The following is an 18,954-nucleotide window of genomic DNA, read 5'->3' as shown; positions in this document are numbered from 1 at the left end:
CAGTCTTCGTGCTGTGGTATCATGTACAGCATGCAACTAAATGTCAACTCGGAGACACTTTCCAATGCAGCTTCGTAAAGAAACGAAGTAAGCGAACACAAGGTGGAGCGAGCGGACGCAGAAGGGCAAGGCCAAGCGAACAGTGGCACTCCCACTTATCTGATTTATTTTATTCCATGAATTCCATAGTCCATAAGCGAAGCATAGCAGGGATAGCAGGAAGCCAGAAAAAAAGGGTAAATACGGAGTAAGAACAAGGTTGATCGACCCGCGCTCGTGGCTAGTCAACTGTAACTGGTCGAGAGAGGGGTCTCAGCAGGATATCGACGGAACACCTCGGGAAGCTGCAAGGATTGCTCTCGCCTTTCCCAGCACTCCAACTAGAATTTAGGCTTGCACTTGAGTCAGTTCATAATGTTTAGATTGTGATGAATCTGCAATGGTTGCGTAAGCATCCTTACTAGAGTCTTATCCGGCGGCTAGCTATGGAGAATCTTTCTGTCGTGTAACCATCAGCATATAGAGAACAGAACCCCGGTCCTAGGTAAAGCCTTTTATATGAGCTTCTTGAATTTCAATTTGGTCACACAATCAGTTTTTCCTCACATGTTATTTGTTCTTGGGTCTCTAAGCCGGAGATTGACTGTCAGCTTAAAATCTAGAGCAGTCCCCTGAATAGAAGCCGTTCAGCGCGCATTTCATGGATTTATCGACAGAAACCCTGGAAATAGTAGTATTGAAAAGGTATGTTTATTGACTCTTTGTGATTTAAATCCTGACTCCATGCGCCGTCGCTGAGCAGTATAATAGTAGTAGCAACAAAGAAAAATCCTCCCACAAGCAGCAGCGGACAGAAAAGAACTCCGGACGACCACGTGCCTTCCCAATACGGAAGGGCTCCCTGGAATGGGATCAGGGGCAGAAAACGAATCCTGCTGGACTTTTACTCTTCCCCCTTCCTCCCTTGGACGGTTTGAGAAATCCCACCGTTGAAACCCCCTTTTTCAAAAGAGGAGGTAAGTAGATAGGTGCATACGTCGTTTGTTGAATGTTTTCCTCGAGGTTGTTTAAAACGCGGTGATTAATGGTGACAGGACAGGCTTTGCCTTCCGAGCAGGTTTCGAGCCCCCCTTTACAGCAGCTGGGGGAGGAGGTTCCAACTGAATCGAGGGCCGTGGATTGCCAGCCACTGATGTGTCAACTACCAAAGGCCGAACGTTGATCTGGGAGTCGTCTGAAGGTCGATATGAAAGAGGTCTAGACTCCGCCATGCGGGATTGCCTGAAGAAAGAGAGCTTCCTCGAGAGTCTGTTCTGGCCGTGTCCCATGAACCGTTCCTGCTGGTATCTGGATGGATCATAGCGAGCCCAGCCGCCGTATGGTGGCGGTTGATCGACCGACCGTGCAGTGTTGTACGAGGGCCGTGGAGTCGCGTACTTGTCCGAGTGTTCAGACATCTTGGAGCGGTAGTGGGATGGCCCAGTCTCGAGGGCTAGCAGTTGGCGTTCGTGTCGCCGAATTCGGTCCCATTTCCTCTTTCTAATGAAGAAAAACATCACTGCGACGGTGACTATTTGTCGCTTGGTTAGTATGACGACGGTGTGATCGCAGGAAGTATTAGCACCATACTCATTATGAAGGCAAACCCCCCGATGACCACGCCGATGATGATCTGATCCTGACTCGACACGTTCACCCCATTGCCCGCAGAACCGGATGCCCCCTCGGCGTTTTCCTCTTCTGTGCTGTAACTTTCCGCTCTGGGTCGCACGAGGTAAGCCCCATAGCGAGACATAGTCACTCTCTAATCCTTGTTCGTTCAAGTCGCTGAGGCTAGAATGCTGGGAAGCAGCAGCAGCAGCAGCAGCAGTAGTAATAGTAGAATTAGTAGGAAGTGGAGATAGAGTATTATGTTGTGGCATAGAAAAGCACCATGCATGGAGTGGAGATTTGAGAGAGGGGAAAAGAAATCAAACAATAGAGCCCACACCTAGGAACATCTCCCAAGCTGGAGTTCAGAAGGAGACAAAGAAAGAAAATCTCCACTCAATGAACGTCAGGGTCGCCGGACAAGGGCTTAAAAAGGAACATGGAAGAGAGTCAGTCTCCCCGGCCCACGAGCGACCCTGTTTCAAGATGGCAGGGACCGCCTCTGAGATCTCTGAATCGGACACTCAGTCCAGCTAGCTGCTGAAACTCGAGCCCGAAATAGCAGTTGCTATCTTGAAAGAGCGCCCGGATGCAAAGATAGACACTGCGCTGCGCAGGTTTCATTGGGTGGTGTTTTGCGCTGCTGCACCTCCAGCGCTTCGCCCTCGTATCACAGCGCGAGAAAAACCACCAACTGCGCAGGGATTGAGAGGGCGTGCTTGAACTTGCCGCCAGCCACTTTTTCTTTTCATCTTGTCAGAGCCATTCGATTCCTGACTCGTAGGTCCAAAAAAAGACCCTTCCCTCTCCTTCCACGGGCATACTCCGTATGGAGTACGAGTATACTGCTATAGTAGTAGTATCACTATTCCCGCGGGTTAGGGCTTAGGTTGCGCTGCGGCGCAACACGAAGATGCTTAGTCTGCCTTGTTGGCGCTTCGATGGGACTGTTGTTCTTATTTAGGGTCTCAATTTGGTTATCGGTATATTGGATGAGGATTCCAAGTAATACCTAGTAGTACTATCTAATCCATATCTGAAAACGATTGCATAGGTTGGACTAACAGTATAGTTAGGTAGATTAACATACTTGTAGTATGTAGTAGTTACATAACTAACTAACTAGTCAACTATGAAGTAGCTATTATAGTTACTTTGTTGCCCTCTATATGGAGACATTCACTCCGTGTAGGCTCTAAAAACAGCCATGCCGGTCTTGGAGTAGAAATCCAAGGGAACGCCCTGCCCGACGAAAAACACATGACCCTCTTTGAGGTGCAGCGTGGTGTCTCCCGGAATATTCACCGTTCCACACCCCTTGGTGACGATCATCAAGCTAGGTCCCAGGATGGACTTGTGAGTCTCGGTCTCGCCGGCCCCGAGACAGGTGGCCAGAACGTTGAACTCGGCGATGGGCGGGGCGTACACGTCTGTGTGTCCCGCGAGGCCCTTGTCGCTTTTGCGACGAGGCAGGAGGGCCTCGGCGGCATTGTGCGGGGCGAAACTCAGGGTCTGCGTGAAGAGAGCGATGTTGTCGCGCTGCGCGCGCGGGCAGAACCCCGTGTTGAGCACGTTGTCGGAGCGAGCCATGCACTCGAAGATATCGCCGCACAGGTACGCATGAATACTGTCGGCGGGGACGTAGACAGCATCACCGGGACCCAGCGTGAGATAGTTCATCAGCAGCGCGGCGACGAGATTGCCGTTGTCGAATTCCGAGTACTCGCGCTGCAGCCGGGCCAGCATCCCGGGGATATACGGGTAGGCTCCAAACTGCGACTCGGGAATGCTTTGCAGCTCATGGATCGTCGACGCAACCGTCTCCGGCGAAGCTGTTAGGAGGGCCTCGCAGATGTCGCAGAGCGTCGCGTCCGTGAACTCCCCGGGCGATCGTACAAACCGTTCCAACGAGTTGAGCTTGAACAGTGCTTGGATGTCTGCCAACGGCTTCCACCCGACGAACAGCTCAAAGTTCGACAAGGCCACCGCAATCTCGGGTTTGTGGTTGCTGTCTGCGAACTTGACGGGGTCCTGCTCGTGCAGTCTGGAGGCCAGCGACTTGTTCGGGTGGATTTGGAGCGGCAGAGCTTTGGCAAACGAGAGGATCTGACGGTTAGTAGACAGCTAAAGTAGACTCAAGCCAAGACAATGAAAAAGGAGAACCTTTGGTAAAAATGGAATATCAGCTCCATATTGATCCAGCACGGCCTTGCCCACAAGCCGCGGGTGCTTCTTGAGATACTCCTGCAGAGGCTCCCCCGTCGAGACAAGGTAGGAGGGAACCTTGGGATAAGTGCCCATCCACATCTGCGAAAGCCGTTAGCTGCAGACCTCCCATCGTGGGTTTCCCAGTGTCCGCCACTCCCCTCGGAGTATTCTTTACTCTCATCGACTGGTCCTGTCCCTGGTGTCTTGGACCAGAGTTGAGCAGCCAGAGAGTCTTTTGCTTTCTTGCCCCAGCCATCGTTCTGGTCGTTAGTGATGAGAAGCTGATGAACTGACAAGATTCTCTCTTACTTTGACGCCGCAGCGCAATTGAACCACTGCTTCTGCCATAGCCTTGAGTGATTATATTCTGTAGTTTATCTAATTCGAATCAAATACTCTGGATCTTTCTATTTTAAACCGGGAGATACGCCTACATATCACACTACATTGACGTTGGCATTTCGTCATAGGTGAGATGAGATGGGATTCTAGTCCCGCCAATAAATTAGATAGTAAGAAGGAACTATATACACTGGTAGAATCCGATATGTCGTCAGACATGTCCCTCAGACAAAAAGGGACAGACAACTATTCCCAAATGTCTTCTGGACTCGGTACCATGATCGCCGTCATCCTCTTCGACGCAAGTGAATTCTTACGGGTCATTCTCTTATCGTACAGGGGAGGCGAGTACATCCGGCCTCCAGCCGAAGCAGAAGCAGAGCGTACCGTTCGTTCGTGATTCTGCTCTCGAGCTTCTCTAGAGCGTGGCTCTCGCCGGTTGGTATCCTCCCTGCCGTTGATATACACGTACTCTCCGCCCTTGTATTCGCTCTCATGGGCTGTTCCGCTGCGAGAGAACCGTTTCGACGACAGGCTCAATCCGCGCAATCGACTGTGTAAGCCGGCGATACCGTGGCTCTCTGCTGCCGAGCTGGCGGTAGAACCGGATGACTGGTTCCGGCTCAGCGGCGGTCTGTTTACCTCCTCCGGGTATTTTCTGCTGCTGGTAGGGATGTATTGAAAGGAAACTTTGTCGTTGTGTCGGTTGGTTGTCACGTATTTCTGCCTGCTGGGTCTTGCAAGCTGGGAGGCAATGGGGTCATGTTGATACCGGTCAGACTGGGAATCAAGACTGTCGAGATCTTCGTCTTCTTCTTCGTCATCGTCGTCTTCACTAGCGTTGCACTGCGTGGCTTGTCGCACGGAAAGACGGTGAGCCGACAATGATCGGATGAGCGATGATTGGCGATGAGACGGCTCGAGACGTTGTTTCGACCGACGACCGTCATGGCTTTCGGAGCGACGACTCTGTTTCAGCCCCGAAAGATCATGCACGTAGTCCGGTCTGTAGTCTCGACGGCCATGACGAACTGAGTAGGTAGCATTGTTGTCGATCTGACACCAGGAGCCTGGGGTAGGCATCGTGATGTGCACGTCTCCCCATCGTGGATGGAGCGGCCTCGACGACTCGGGCTTGAGGGAGCGATTGAACCGACTCTGGACAAGACTCGCCATTTTTTTCAAAGTAGAGAAGGAATATTCTCTAGAAGGAATATTCTTTAGAAGGAATATTCTTTAGATGTATTGTGGACACTCGACACTGACAGAAGAGTTCGTGGCCAAGCCTATATACAGTTGAAACTGGGCGTCGGCTTGAGGAAGCGCCCATATCCTTGTCTAGTCTCGTGCATCAACATGGGGTTACAACAAACATTAGATTAAAAATAACCATAAAGATAAAAATAAAACAAAGAATCATAATAAGTACTTTTTAGAAATACTACATTGTAGCAATAATAATATAATCTATGACCTTATTGAATACTCATACTAGAACCCTCCCCCTGGCTTGTTTACTCTGTAGGCTTCATAGAGTCATGTCTTCGTCAAAAGTAGTTCCAGAGCAAAGCTTAACTGGATATTACGGTAAACCGATAGAGACAGATGGCCTTTATTCAGTATAGAAAGCCTTTATCTGTGAGTTGAAGAATAGAGGAAGAATAAAGCAGTACCAACTCTGTATAGCTGTTGGTTGTTTGTTGTCTCCAACTTGTGATTGGTTGAGACGGAGAAAGTCCAGATTTAGCACAAGCATGCCGCTAACCCAATATGGACTAGATACCTGAGGTACTCCGTTGGTACTCCGTTGGTAGTTACGGAGTACATCCAAACAACAGTGAAGTTGCGTACCTCGAATGGGTGATTATAACCCTTGTCAAATAGAGAAAAGACATGAGACCGTATATCTCAAGCGGCCTTATTCGCCCATTCGCTCATGCAGCATTGTTCTCGAGTCATTCGCGCTGTTCGCGACTCGTTTTGCAGCTTGTTTGCCAACGCAGGAAAATGGCTTCTACACGACAATTTCCGACTTCAGGTTTCACTGTTCTGGATCCCTCTAGGGACTTCGAGGAAGAAACACTACCTGGCTATGTGAAGGAACGCTACTATCCCGTTCGCATCGGCGAAGTTTTCCGGTCTCGCTATCAGGTCGTGACAAAACTGGGCTTTGGCTCATCCTCAACAGTATGGCTATGTCGAGATTTATCGTAAGTAAGCACGCTTGCATTATTGAACAAGAACGGAAGCCTGATATGATGATGAAGTGATGGACAGTTTCTCGTTCTAAAGGTTCATGTCCGTACAATGCGGCAGCCGTCAGAAGTGCAGATTTCGGATCACTTGAAGACAGTCCACGATGCTCAGAGCGTTGGGAGATATGTACGACTTGTTCTTGACTCATTCCAAGTCCCTGGACCGCATGGCGTCCACCCGTGTATTATCTATGAGCCTGCCGGAATCGATATTCGTGATTACATACATTGCCTAGAAGGTGATGCTTTAACAGAGGAACTTCTTCGCCCCGCTCTTCGATTTGTACTTATTGCTCTGAATTATCTCCATCAGCCTCAAGTCATCCATACAGGTGAGAGTCAATATGAATCAATCTACCATTTTAGGCTTATGTTTTATCTCAGATGTTCAACCAAATAACATTCTTTTGGGTATTGACGATGAAACGGTCTTTGCTTACATGGAGGAAGACGAAATGACCAAACCGGCACCTCGAAAAGTTCTTGATGATCGCACGATTTATGCTACACGTGCTATGCCTCTGACGAGCGGAGAGCCGATCCTTGCTGATCTTGGAGAAGCGCGACTGGCTGAGGAGAAACAAACCGGTCTCATAATGCCAGACGTGTATAGAGCGCCAGAAGTCATGCTTGGCATGGACTGGGATAGTAAGGTAGACATATGGGCAATAGGTCAGACTGTAAGATCGTCATCCTTTGACTCTTTATGATTTCCACTGATCTCGCACCTCTTTAGGCATGGACGCTGTTTGAGCAAGGACACCTTTTCAGGAGCCAAAACCTGGACACTCAAAGCGGCCAAGCTCGACGTTTTGCGGAAATGGTTTCGCTTTTGGGGCCACCTCCTGTTGAATTTCTTAGGCGTAGTAAACAGAGCCTTCATTTCTGGGATGAGGATGGTGGGAATTGCTGGCCGTTCAGTGTTATATTATAACTTTGAATCTCGTCCCCTAATTTCTTGCAGGTAATTGGAAGAGCTCCGAAGAGATTCCTCAACAGTCTTTAGAAAGCCGTGAGTCTCGACTACAAGGCGATAATCAGAGGCTTTTCCTCGAGTTTCTACGGAAAACTTTGAGTTGGTTGCCTGAGGAAAGACCAACTGCAAAACAGCTCTTGTTGGATGAGTGGTTAAGAGGAGATGATTATTAAAAAGAAAAAAAAATGACTAACATGAATCATCTTTCATTTTCATCCACTACTGCCCTTGAAAATATGTCTCGCGGCAGATGACTGACAACTCGTTCCAGTGGCTTCCAAGCTCATAAATCGACCAAAGACCTGACTGCTCTTGACCATGTTCAGCAAAAGAATAAGGATTGCAAAGTCCGCATGCAGTATGTGTCCCTAAGTACCTAATATAAAGTACTCTGTTATTCGCTGACGGTCAGCTGCATTAGCGGGCGTCTTTGTTGTCTACTGGGTATTAGTTAAGGTAAGTCATAACTACCTCGGAGTAAGTACCTAGGTAGGTAGTTTATATAGTAGATAGTTATGTAGTAGAACAAGCATACTATCTTTAGTAGTCATAGATTCTATTGGCGTGGATATATATGGAGTCATATTTATCCCCCTGCAAGTCCTGGATAACTAGTATATATACAGTGAGTGTAAATATTTTGGGTCTACATATATTTATAGATGCTGCAATACTACATAATGTCCATTTCTGGATCCTATTGTCTAATAAGATAAAGTAATTGTTTAAGAATTCTATCGTATAAATAAGATAAAGCATAGACTAGGGTATTTCTTCTAGAACAATGGTTTCTTGTTTATACCATCATTCAGCAACTGTAGCAATGGAAACCGGGTTCCGGGGATTGTTCGAGCTCAATGGAGAAGTCAATACAGGATTCATCGGGGGAGACAGAACTTGTTTCGCCAACGACCAGGACCATCGACGGTGGTTCGGGTGATACCTTGCAGAGGACACTTCCCAGGCGGCAGAGAAACCGCCGATGTCATCGTCGCTGTCGGACCCAGACACAAAGGCGCCGTCACCGCCCATCGCAGTGCGATAGGAGTCGCGGTGGTCGAGGCACAGGGTGCTACGTGTCTTGCGAAGAGAGTCCCCCGGGCGACAGCGGTCACAATGGCTTGCGGCGTGCCTAGACTGCTCGATTTCCTGGCTGTACGAGCTCCGCCGCCGGTGGAACCTCCTCTCCTGCTTCCCACCGTTGCTATCAAGGGAGTCAATCGAGTGGGTGTGGGCGTCATGGGCCCGCAAGTCGATTGAGCTTGGGCTGAACGCGACCCGTGCCCGCATCGTCTGGATCGCTGAATCGAGCGCCAACTCAATCGCACAGTGGTTGCGTATGCGGCCTAACTTGGGCCATGTGGCTCGCTCTCCGCTCAGGCATGCCTTCAGCATGAAGTCTGTCGTCGGATTCTTCAGCATCAGCGGAAAGTTGGCGTATGGAATCTCCGGGTATATGGTAATGTCTCCAACATATTTCTGGTTGATGATCGACACGACTTTGGTGAAGGCGGTCGGGAAGATCCCCAGATCCGACATCACTGTCATGCGATGTAGCATTTCATCCTTAGCTAGATGCGTAATAGTCTCTACCCAGCCTGATGTGAGTGACGCGCGGGTCTTCGTCTCTCGAGAGGGGCCATCGTCTTTAGGTAAGAAAGGGACCACATGTGGATTCACTTGTGAAACAATGAAATGGTTAACGTTGAACATCTCTGACAGCTGTGTCATGGGTAGGTCGCCATCGACGGAACCGTCGATGTACTGCCGGTGCATGTCACTCCATGGGACCGCCTCCCCCGTGAGAGGGTCTTTTGCCATGAGAGTAGAAGGGGTGAAGACGAGTGGTACCGAGCAAGATACGGCTCTATATATTGTTAGAAAAAAACCGCTTAAACAAAGTTGTGAGGCAAAACTCACACGGCAGACCAGATGAGAACATTCGGGGCCGTAATATAGTTTAAAAGTCGAGGAAGCTCGTAAATCCCCGCACTGGAGATCCCGATGTTTAATATCCTTCGCGTCCGATTGTAGGCCTCCTGGAATGTGATGTCCCCGAGCCAGCCTCTCATGACCTTGGCAAGATGGGAGATATCCAAAAATGAGCCGTATTTCAAAAAACGAGCAGTCTTCTGTAGAATATTCTCTTCCTTCCCCGGGTCATTGAAGACTGCAAGATCACCATGAGAAAAAGAGCCAAGAAGAGCAGGGATTTCATCATCGGTGCGAGTGCAAAAGACTGCGCAAACGATGCTACCCGCAGAAGCACCGGAGATTATGCGCGGCAGCAGCTTGGCCTCCCAAAGCACCTTCAAGACACCAATATGGTTCATCCCAAATGTGGCACCGCCGGAGAAGAGCAGCGCACTTCTTCCAAACGCCTGGCGCGCCGCCAACAGCTGATCCAGAATATACTTCATCTCCAAGGCATCGCAACGACTTCGGCCCGAGAGATTGACCAGTGTGGATATCGTGTCTAGCGCAGCGGTGATATACCGATCGATCATGTCCTTGGTGCCCACATGAGAATGTTGGTAGAGGTTTGCATGGCTCATGTTCCCGAGATCACGGCTAAATGTAGTGCGAATCAAAAACAGCATCCGACTCCCATCGCAGCTAAGGCGAGCGTCTTCCAGCTGGCGCAACCGTTCTCGTACCAGGTCGGGCTGGTAGTCGAGGCATTCAAACGTGCGTTTCCACTCGTTATTCCCTTCTAGCTCGTCGAGTTCGCAGGCACAATTGCGCCATTCGTCGAATGACACGGCCTGTCCGTTGTCTTAGTACTCAAATTGCAGATAAGGTATGCTTTCTCCCTTCCCCGTATCGTACGTACGTTATCCATCTTAAAGTATAACACCTCCCTGCGATTCTCCGCATCTACCTTCACCTTTTTTTGTTCCTTGGAGAGCCCATTGCGATAGGCGTCCACGGTCTCCTCTGCCCAGTTCAACGACTTGCGAACGACCGACGAGACTGAGGGAAAAGATAACGAGGTCCGCAGGGCACGTTTCGACCGCTGATCCCGGGATCCTGGTGCATCCCCATCCCGGTCATTTGTACCACGATATGCTGTATGGACTATGGTAGAGTCGCGAATAAGGGACATGACAGGGGGGGGGGGGCGGTTAAAAACGACGCTCCAGACACGACAGGGAGAGTAGTAGTAGGCAGTACAGACAGACCATATATACGAAAAGGCTACCTAGGGTACCTTTTGTCCAAAATCAAAAACAAAACACACGCTGAAGAGATGAAGAGAGCTGGCAGTGCAGAAGGCTTTTTGCCCTGGTGTCAGTCAGTCAGTCAGTCCCCGTTCACGAGGGTCGTGCCAGCTGAGGAATGGACGACGACGTCACGAGGGATGGCCCAAGGGTTTTTTCCTCTTCGGGCGGATACCATGCATTGGCTGTTAGATCCGGCCAGTCAGAGTGACCAGTTGGCAGTGATCCCTAAACAGAGTTGCAATGCTTCGAACCACTCCAGAGACAGGATCTGTGGGGTAAAAACCGATGACGACAGACTAATACTAGTAAAAAGGGACGACCAAAATTTAGTTGAATGTCGCCTTTGATGTGGCAGACAATTAATAAAGCAAATAATAGTAGTATAGGTACAATGCTAGGTAGTAACTAACTACCTAGGTACCTTAGTAAGTACCTAAGGTATACCTACGTAACTGCCCAATATTCCATATCCCTTTGGCTCCCTTAGGGAAGGAAGGGACAGGCAGCGAAACCCCAATGAGGCAGGCACGACCAGCCAGCCGGTACCGGCCTGCGCTCTTTCCTTCTGGACAAATTCGATGTCTGCGGGTGTGATTCCCATGTGACAGAGTCGGCCGAGTGTCCGCAGCGCCTGACACGAACAGCATGTGAAACAAGCTGAACAGGAGGGATAATTACAGCTACTAGACTACTCCTAGTTAAGCGCATGGCCTATCATGTGACAGGCATTTCAGATATCTCCTGAACAACGGCAAGAATAATGGCGATCAGATTATAGAACAGCTGGAGCTGTGTGGTCATGAGGTTTTCACTTTCCTGAGATAGGTAGATTGCCAGTGATTATAGTAAGATTATTAATGCCTATAGGATTATGTCTAGTTAACTATAATATATGATAGGGGTTATATGATCTCTTCTAAACCACCCACCCATTCCCTCACTGCACGCCTCGCCTGCCCCTCAACCCCCTCCTCTCGCCAAAAGTGGCCCGCCCCTTCAATTTCACAGTACTGGAACCGACTCTGCGGCGCACTCTCCATCTCAGCCACCCATCTCCGCAGTTTGGTCGCTGACGTGAACGTATCCTGCGTCCCATAGATGGCGAGCGTGGGGTGGGAAGTAAGCTCCAGCTCTCTTGCCGACTTTGTCTGCGCCGACGGGGCCGAGAAGAGAGTCAAGAATCCGCTGACGGGCGGTAACAAGGGGGACACAAGCAGAAACGCTATTCGAACGTGCGTTTCCACTGGTTTCAAGTTTGTAGAAGTCGGGGCGGCAGCAGCAGACATCTCGCATCCACGTATACCCAGCTCCTCGGCTGTCTTGCGGATTTCATGAACGAATTCAACTTTAGACCTTTCTCCATGATCTAGGAGATCTAGTACCCTCATGACAGGAGGCAAATTACAAGCAATCATTGATCCGTACGAATACCCTCCTAGCACGAGGTCAATGCTTGCCGGCGACGCGGATGATGTACTCCGCAGGTAATGGATCATGAATATGTAGAAAGACATATAATCGTCTACCTCCGGCTTAGCAGTCCAGCTTGTCCGACCGTTTCCGGCTCCTCTGCAGAGCTATTAGTACGTTTTAACTACTTTCAATTTTCTTGATGCTTTATCAAAGTCGTGAACACACCGAAAGTTGAATGTCCCCACCACGTATCCCAGACGTAAGAGTTCGGCACCGATGAAACCCACGACAGGGTCATCGTAGCATCCACCTAAGGGGGCGTACGGATGTGCGATGATGGCGCCCTTGATCCGCTGCTCCTTTTTTGATTCTGTCGTTGACGCTGTCGTTGACGCTGGCGCTTGTCCTAAAGCTCCTCCGCTGCCTGGCTCTGGTAGGTAGAGGCGGCAATCTAGAAGCGTTCCGTCGTGGATCGACGGAATGCTGAAGGATAATGTGGGTTTAGGGAGAAGCATTTTAATTTATGTGTGTCAAATCTCTGGACATGCTGGTGGGCACTTGAGCGGTGTTGTTCTTGTTGTCTTTGGTGAGGCTTGTTCCCCAGCCAGTCCCCGCTATATAGCTCCTAGCTAGTTACTACTTAGCTACCGAGGTATTTATGATGGCAACCAAGGTAGAATATCAACTACTAAACAGCAATTATGAAGAACTCAATTGCTACATTGAAAAAATCTTATTGACAATCTATCAATCTAAGTTTCCGGGAGTAGCCATGCAGGATCTGGCTCGTCATCTTCATCCTCGGACCTCGATACCTCATGCGAACGGACTCCAGAATCTCTCAGTAGATCGGCCGGGGGATCCGGGTTGGACTGTGTTTCACTGGACTCGTGGTGTTCCTGCCTCTCTGGAGCCTTGCCCTTGGAAGCAGTGGATGCATCGTCCTCGTATCGGTCAAAGACTCCCAGGAGCATCTCCCGGGCTTCTCGGAGCGCCTCAAGCTCGGCCCCAATACAACAGATCAAAAGCTTCCAGTCCTTTTCTTCCGCATGGTCCAGCTTCTCCTCGACAGCATGGCTAGTGCGCTCGAGATCCTTTATGATGTTTTTCTTCGCTTGGTCTTCCTTTTCTCGTCTTGAGGTATCATCCGCCTCCACTAGGTCCGACTGGTCTCGCATGAGCGTATACATTTCTGCTCGCAGTCGCTTTTCGAAACTCGATACCTGGTTGATGACCTGTTTCCAGAGATTGCCACCTTCGTCGAGTGCTTCAATTTCCAAACCAACCTCTTCCCGCCGTTTATGTAGCCTTTTATGCTCCGCTTGCCAGTGTTCTTTTGCCATTTCAAGGGTGCGGCGTTTCGGGGGCAGGGAATAAAACGTGGTTTCCTTGGTATTTTGAGTCAACGGCTCGACAGGTGGGCTCTGGAGATATGCGCGAATGTTCGAGTCGAGCAGTGCCAGGGATGCTTTGTAAGAAGACAGATTGGCCTCCACTGAATTCTCAACCACCGTGATCTCGTCTAGCACCTGGCGATGCCTCACCTTCATCTCCAGCAGTTTGGTTTCCAGCTCACGGATCTCTGCCTCGAGAGTTCGGGCTTCTTGCTTGAGCTCGGTAGTGTGTTGGCCCTCGCCGCTCTGCTGGATGTCGGTGATCGACTTCTGCAGGCCTAGCCTCTTGCCAATCAGATTGTCCACCTCGCCCAGCGCACCTTCCCGGTCGTCAAGCCTCATGGACAGTATGTCTTGCTCGTCTTCCCGCAGACTCAACAGCTCGTTCATCGATCTCAGTATCCCCTCCCGGGCGCCTCGAAGCCCAATCTTCTTCCTCGTAGGTTGTCGGACCGGTATTGTGCGTGGACCTTGTAAGCCCGTTCGCTCGGAGGAGGTGGGAGTGAGACTGCCATTTGACACGCTTTCCTCCGGATTCTGTCCGCCCAGACCAGCAAGTAGCCCCTCGCTCTGAGCATCAATCAGAGTCTGCAGGTGTCGTTGGATATATTTTGCCTGTCTGTCAATATACAGAAGCCTGTCATCGGGCTTGGGAGCACCTCGGGCGGGCACGGGCGCCCCGTACTTGTTTCTATGCGGAAGGAGGGAAGACATTATCAGGACAGTTAAATTTCTCTTTAACCATCTGCAAGAAAACTGGTAAAAGACCCCCCTGCTGCCTTATCATATACGGCGAACGGAATGGCTGAGGCAGAGCAGAGAGTGACCACTTCAGCGCATGACGTTGCCTCAGCTTTCGACTTGGTCATTCCACACCGTCGGAGCTGCAACTCTGCAAAATAACGGCCTGTATGTAACTCTTCACGAGCTCCCATCACCCGGCCTGCTCGGAAAACCAAGTTCACTGTGCGTTGTGCTGCCTGCAGCCCTCATAGTCGGTGTGTCCTGCCCCGGGCAGCCCCGGCATGAGGTCACATGACCACTACTTTGGTGAACACTGTCACGTGACGGTACTAGGGGCTTCTGCAGGCCAGGACCGCCTTTGGTCAGCATTCGCCGTTGACGTGTGCTCGCGCCTACGGGAAGCTCCCTCAGCCTGCGTCTGCCTCTCGCAACTCGTCTTGTCTTTTTAATCTTCCATTCGTCTCTGTACCTTTCTGTAAATTTTGTTCCATCCGTTATCTTGCTCTAGATTGCCTTCTGCAACCGCTCCGCTTTTTTGAAGCTGCCTCTCGAGCTCGTGACCTAACGGCCATCGCTCCAAGTGCGACAAACAATCGAACTCAACCTCCCCCCCAGTCAGGTCGACTTTGGGCATCCAAAATTCGATCTGAACCAGTATGGTTGGACTTGCGTCGGCTGCCGGCCTTGTCGGCTTTCTTTCTGAGCCTGATGCGGAGCTGAGGGTCTTTGCCCTCAAGACTCTGGACGCTCAGATTGATTTGCTCTGGACAGAGGTTGTTGACGTTGTTCCTCAAATGTACGCTCTTTCCTACCTTTGTCTTGGTTCATCTTTAGCGCGACATCTAGAGTCTGCTATGTGAGGAGAGATGATATAGAGTCTGGGCTAACTAGTCGTGTTTAGAGAAGCACTCTATGAAGATGAAACATTCCCGGAACGCGAGCTTGCGGCGCTCGTTGCAGCCAAGGTATACTACCACCTTCAAGAGTACAACGAGAGCATGGTGTTTGCTCTAGGGGCCGGGAAGCTCTTCAACTTAGACAACGGTGGCGAGTTTGAGGAAACGATAATCGGTAGGTTCTGGTCGGGTGTTTTGATGGCAAGTGACTTGCACTGACTGATTCTTTTTTTTTCCTTTTCACCAGCCAAATGTGTCGATACTTTCATTTCTCTGTCTGCTGCCCAACGACCTACTGTCGGTGAGCTGCCTGCAAACTTGAACACCACATTCCCAACGTCGGCAGAGGGCGCCACCAGCACTTCCGCCAGCCTCCAATCCCCCATCACACCATTTTCCCAGTCCGCCCTGCCTTCCAAGTCCTTGCTTTCGAGACAGGAGGTTCCGGGATCAGATGTCGGTTACACAGCTGGCGATGATGTCAGTGTTGGGCAGGTTGAGACTCCGCTGGTGCTCAAGAGAGGCGTCCAAGGTCAACTGCAAACTGTGGTTGAGCGTCTGTTCGAGCAGTGCTTCAGACAGAAGCGCTACCGCCAGGTAATTGGCATTGCCATTGAGGCCAAGAACCTCGAGGTGCTTCGTACCGCAATCCTGCGCGCCAGCCAAGATGAGAAGAAGCAGCAGGGCGAGTCTCGTCGCAGTGAGGAGCTGATGGAGTACGTCCTGGATATTTGCATGAGCATTGTACAGGAACGGGCATTCAGAAACGAGGTCGGTTCTTCTGCTTTTATTTGGTATGCATCTGTGTGTTGTTTCGTCGTTATCTAACTCGATCGGGTCTGCTCTAGATTCTCAAGCTCATCCTGGACCTTCTGAACGAGATTCCAGCGCCGGATTACTTTTCCATTGCCAAATGTGTCGTGTACCTGAATGAGCACTCGATGGCATCCGTCATCCTCCGCCAACTTGTCGAGAAAGGTGACCCAAGGTCACTCGCTGTCGCTTACCAGATCTCCTTCGATCTCTATGATAACAGCACCCAGGAGTTCCTCAAGAAGGTCCGCGAAGAGATCGCCGCCCTGGTTCCTGAACAGACTGAGTCGAAGGAGACCAAGGAGGGGGCAGATGAGGAGGGAGAAGAAGCCACTGAGTCTGACCCTCTTCTCAACGGACAATCCAGCTCCACAAGGTCCATTGGAGGCTCCACAGATCTGAAGCTCTCAGAGGAGGCCCGGTCAGCGTTCAAGAGCATTCTTGAGATTCTTGACGGCATCAAGACTATTCAGCTGAATCTCGAGTTCCTGTATCGCAGCAACAAGGCCGACATTGCCATTCTCAACAAGATCCGGGACAGCCTTGAAGCTCGCAACTCCATTTTCCACACCGCCGTCACTCTTTCCAACGCCTTTATGCACGCAGGCACGACTCACGACAAATTCTTCCGCGACAACCTCGAATGGCTTGGCAAAGCCATCAATTGGTCCAAGTTCACTGCAACCGCTGCATTGGGTGTGATTCACAAGGGAAATCTGTCCCAGGGCCAGAAGCTCCTCCAGCCATACCTCCCACGGGAGCATATCGCTGGTGTCGGAAGTTCTGGGTCTGTCTACAGCCAGGGCGGATCTCTCTATGCCTTTGGACTGATCTATGCCAACCACGGTGGCATGGCGGTGGACCTGATTCGCGACCATTTCAAGAAGGCAACCGAAGAGGTTGTTCAACATGGTGGTGCTTTGGGCCTGGGTGTTGCAGGTATGGCCACTGGCGATGAGGGCGTTTACGAAGACCTGCGAAATGTTCTGTATTCCGACTCTGCCCTGAACGGTGAGGCCGTGGGTCTTGCCATGGGTCTTGTGATGCTAGGCACTGGCAACATGAAAGCCCTCGAGGACATGATCCAGTATTCCCATGAAACCCAGCACGAGAAAATCGTTCGCGGGTTGGCCATGGGTATGGCCTTGATTATGTACGGCCGCCAAGAAGCAGCCGATGAATTAATCAACGGCCTCCTTGGTGACCCGGACCCGACGATTCGCTACGGTGGTATCATGACTATTGCCCTCGCATACTGTGGAAGCGGTAGCAACAAAGCTGTCCGCAAACTGCTCCACGTGGCCGTGAGCGATGTCAATGATGACGTCCGCCGTGCCGCTGTGTTCAGCTTGGGATTTATCCTGTTCCGCAAGTACCAGAGCGTGCCCCGCATGGTCGAGCTGCTCTCCGAGTCCTACAACCCCCATGTTCGATACGGTGCGGCCATGGCTCTCGGTATCTCTTGCGCCGGCACTGGCTTGGACGAGGCGATCGATCTTCTCGAGCCGATGCTCAAGGACTCCACCGACTTTGTGCGTCAGGGTGCCTTGATCGCTCTCTCCATGGTTTTGGTGCAACAGAACGAAACAATGAACCCTCGCGTTGCTTCCATTCGCAAGATGATGATGAAGATGGTTGGTGACCGCCATGAGGATGCCATCGCCAAGTTCGGCTGTGCGGTTGCTCTTGGTATCATCGATGCCGGCGGCCGCAACTGCACCATCAGCCTCCAGACGCAGACCGGCAACCTCAACATGCCCGGAATTGTCGGAGCAGCCGTGTTCCTTCAGTACTGGTATTGGTTCCCTCTCACCCACTTCCTCTCCCTCAGCTTCACGCCCACTGCCGTCATCGGTGTCGACCAGAAACTCGAGGTTCCTTTCTTCAAGTTCCACAGCAACACCCGGCCGAGCCTGTTCGACTACCCCCCGGAGCAGCAGGTCAAGGCTGAAGAGACCCCCGAAAAGGTCAAGACTGCGGTTCTTTCGACAACAGCGCAGGCCAAGCGTCGGGCGCAGCGTCGGGAGCGACAACAACGCCGGGAGAGCATGGACATCGATCAAACCCCAACAACACCCAAGGTCGTGGAGCAGTTACCGGAGAAGATGGAGACAGACGAAGGGGCTGCCAAGGAGGAGGAAGTCAAAGATGGAGAGAAGGGAGCGGAGGTTCAGAAGAAGAAGGCTGAACGGGAGAAGGTGGGCTATGAACTGGAAAACATGTCTCGAGTTCTTCCGGCTCAGCTGAAATACCTCACCTTCCCCGACCCGCGATATGAGCCTGTCAAGAGGGTATGTTAATCCACCCGCTGCCACTTTGGCATTTACTCTTCAAAAATAGAAAAAAGAGAGAACGAAAGAAATGTATTTGCTAACTACGCTACAGCCCACGGGAGGGGTGGTTGTCGTTCTCGACAAGAACCCTGGCGAGGACCGCGAGATCATCGAACTGAAAGCCAGCAAGGACGTCAAGCAAGCGGCTACTGCCGAGACCCTTCAGGACCGACTCCAGGCTGCCATCGGCGCGGCAGCCCTCCAGACACCTCAGCGGGGCCAAACTCTTTCGCCATCTCTCGACGCCGCTGGCGCCGCGGCGGCGGCAGGCGTGCTCACAGCCGTCGATGAGGATGAGGAAGACGGCGAAGAGGCTCCTGTCCCGGAGGAATTTGACTACGAAACCGATGAAGAGGAGGAGTGAAGAGAGGTCGATGATCGACCGATATACATGGCATCATCTACACACTTTTTTTTCTTAGATGGCGCTTGTTGTATTTCTAGAGCAATCGCAGATCTTTCCATTCAGGTTCTGAGGCGATGACTAGGTAGTAGATGTTATATCACGTTATAATCCTGCTCTATCATCATGGCTCCTCTGAGTATACTGTAGCAATGTAATAAGATACCTTACTATAGACTCTAGAGTATGAATAATGAATTGTAAGGCTTCACGTGGCCATCACGTGCAGTCCCACAGCCTCGGCACTTGCCTGATACGGCCTACGATGACGCTGGTGGTTCTCAGCACCGCCGGCCAATGAGC

General features: G+C 50.9%; 8 protein-coding genes across 8 annotated transcripts; 2 read left to right on the top strand and 6 right to left on the bottom strand.

Annotated features, from left to right (window-relative positions):
* Positions 1-730: 730 nt before the first annotated feature.
* ASPZODRAFT_134669 (hypothetical protein) lies at positions 731-2,139 on the bottom strand. The gene has a single exon (XM_022723597.1). It carries the CDS (start codon positions 1,920-1,922, stop codon positions 1,068-1,070), a length of 855 nt encoding a protein of 284 aa, XP_022579097.1. The 5' UTR covers positions 1,923-2,139; the 3' UTR covers positions 731-1,067.
* A 690-nt stretch (positions 2,140-2,829) lies between these two features.
* On the bottom strand, positions 2,830-4,206 carry ASPZODRAFT_153509 (hypothetical protein; the record flags this gene model as incomplete). The annotated part of the gene is made up of 4 exons (XM_022725979.1): positions 2,830-3,756; positions 3,814-3,957; positions 4,044-4,118; positions 4,168-4,206. The coding sequence occupies 4 exons, from the start codon at positions 4,204-4,206 to the stop codon at positions 2,830-2,832; spliced, it is 1,185 nt and encodes a 394-aa protein (XP_022579096.1).
* Positions 4,207-4,446: 240 nt separating this feature from the next.
* ASPZODRAFT_18162 (hypothetical protein) lies at positions 4,447-5,376 on the bottom strand (the record flags this gene model as incomplete). The annotated part of the gene is made up of 1 exon (XM_022727173.1): positions 4,447-5,376. One exon carries the CDS (start codon positions 5,374-5,376, stop codon positions 4,447-4,449), a length of 930 nt encoding a protein of 309 aa, XP_022579095.1.
* An 831-nt stretch (positions 5,377-6,207) lies between these two features.
* Positions 6,208-7,604, top strand: ASPZODRAFT_144549 (hypothetical protein; the record flags this gene model as incomplete). Its single annotated transcript, XM_022725018.1, has 5 exons — positions 6,208-6,410; positions 6,468-6,787; positions 6,822-7,135; positions 7,192-7,354; positions 7,420-7,604. 5 exons carry the CDS (start codon positions 6,208-6,210, stop codon positions 7,602-7,604), a joined length of 1,185 nt encoding a protein of 394 aa, XP_022579094.1.
* Positions 7,605-8,165: 561 nt separating this feature from the next.
* On the bottom strand, positions 8,166-10,844 carry ASPZODRAFT_120870 (hypothetical protein). The gene is made up of 3 exons (XM_022721270.1): positions 10,265-10,844; positions 9,352-10,196; positions 8,166-9,298 (listed from the first exon to the last, which is right to left on the bottom strand). The coding sequence occupies exons 1-3, from the start codon at positions 10,535-10,537 to the stop codon at positions 8,236-8,238; spliced, it is 2,181 nt and encodes a 726-aa protein (XP_022579093.1). The 5' UTR covers positions 10,538-10,844; the 3' UTR covers positions 8,166-8,235.
* Positions 10,845-11,487: 643 nt separating this feature from the next.
* Positions 11,488-12,734, bottom strand: ASPZODRAFT_100582 (hypothetical protein). Its single transcript, XM_022720770.1, has 2 exons — positions 12,294-12,734; positions 11,488-12,224 (listed from the first exon to the last, which is right to left on the bottom strand). Exons 1-2 carry the CDS (start codon positions 12,581-12,583, stop codon positions 11,558-11,560), a joined length of 957 nt encoding a protein of 318 aa, XP_022579092.1. The 5' UTR covers positions 12,584-12,734; the 3' UTR covers positions 11,488-11,557.
* Positions 12,735-12,820: 86 nt separating this feature from the next.
* On the bottom strand, positions 12,821-14,176 carry ASPZODRAFT_18159 (hypothetical protein; the record flags this gene model as incomplete). The annotated part of the gene is made up of 1 exon (XM_022727172.1): positions 12,821-14,176. The coding sequence occupies one exon, from the start codon at positions 14,174-14,176 to the stop codon at positions 12,821-12,823; it is 1,356 nt and encodes a 451-aa protein (XP_022579091.1).
* Positions 14,177-14,585: 409 nt separating this feature from the next.
* Positions 14,586-18,720, top strand: ASPZODRAFT_134663 (hypothetical protein). The gene is made up of 5 exons (XM_022723596.1): positions 14,586-15,002; positions 15,108-15,277; positions 15,350-15,873; positions 15,951-18,206; positions 18,301-18,720. Exons 1-5 carry the CDS (start codon positions 14,863-14,865, stop codon positions 18,610-18,612), a joined length of 3,402 nt encoding a protein of 1,133 aa, XP_022579090.1. The 5' UTR covers positions 14,586-14,862; the 3' UTR covers positions 18,613-18,720.
* The last annotated feature ends 234 nt before the right edge of the window (positions 18,721-18,954 follow it).

This window comes from Penicilliopsis zonata, assembly GCF_001890105.1.
Source record: "Penicilliopsis zonata CBS 506.65 unplaced genomic scaffold ASPZOscaffold_13, whole genome shotgun sequence".
In the NCBI taxonomy this organism is placed as follows: domain Eukaryota; kingdom Fungi; phylum Ascomycota; class Eurotiomycetes; order Eurotiales; family Aspergillaceae; genus Penicilliopsis; species Penicilliopsis zonata.
Note: the sequence above shows the minus strand (reverse complement) of the source record. Positions and strands in the feature narration are given on the sequence as shown.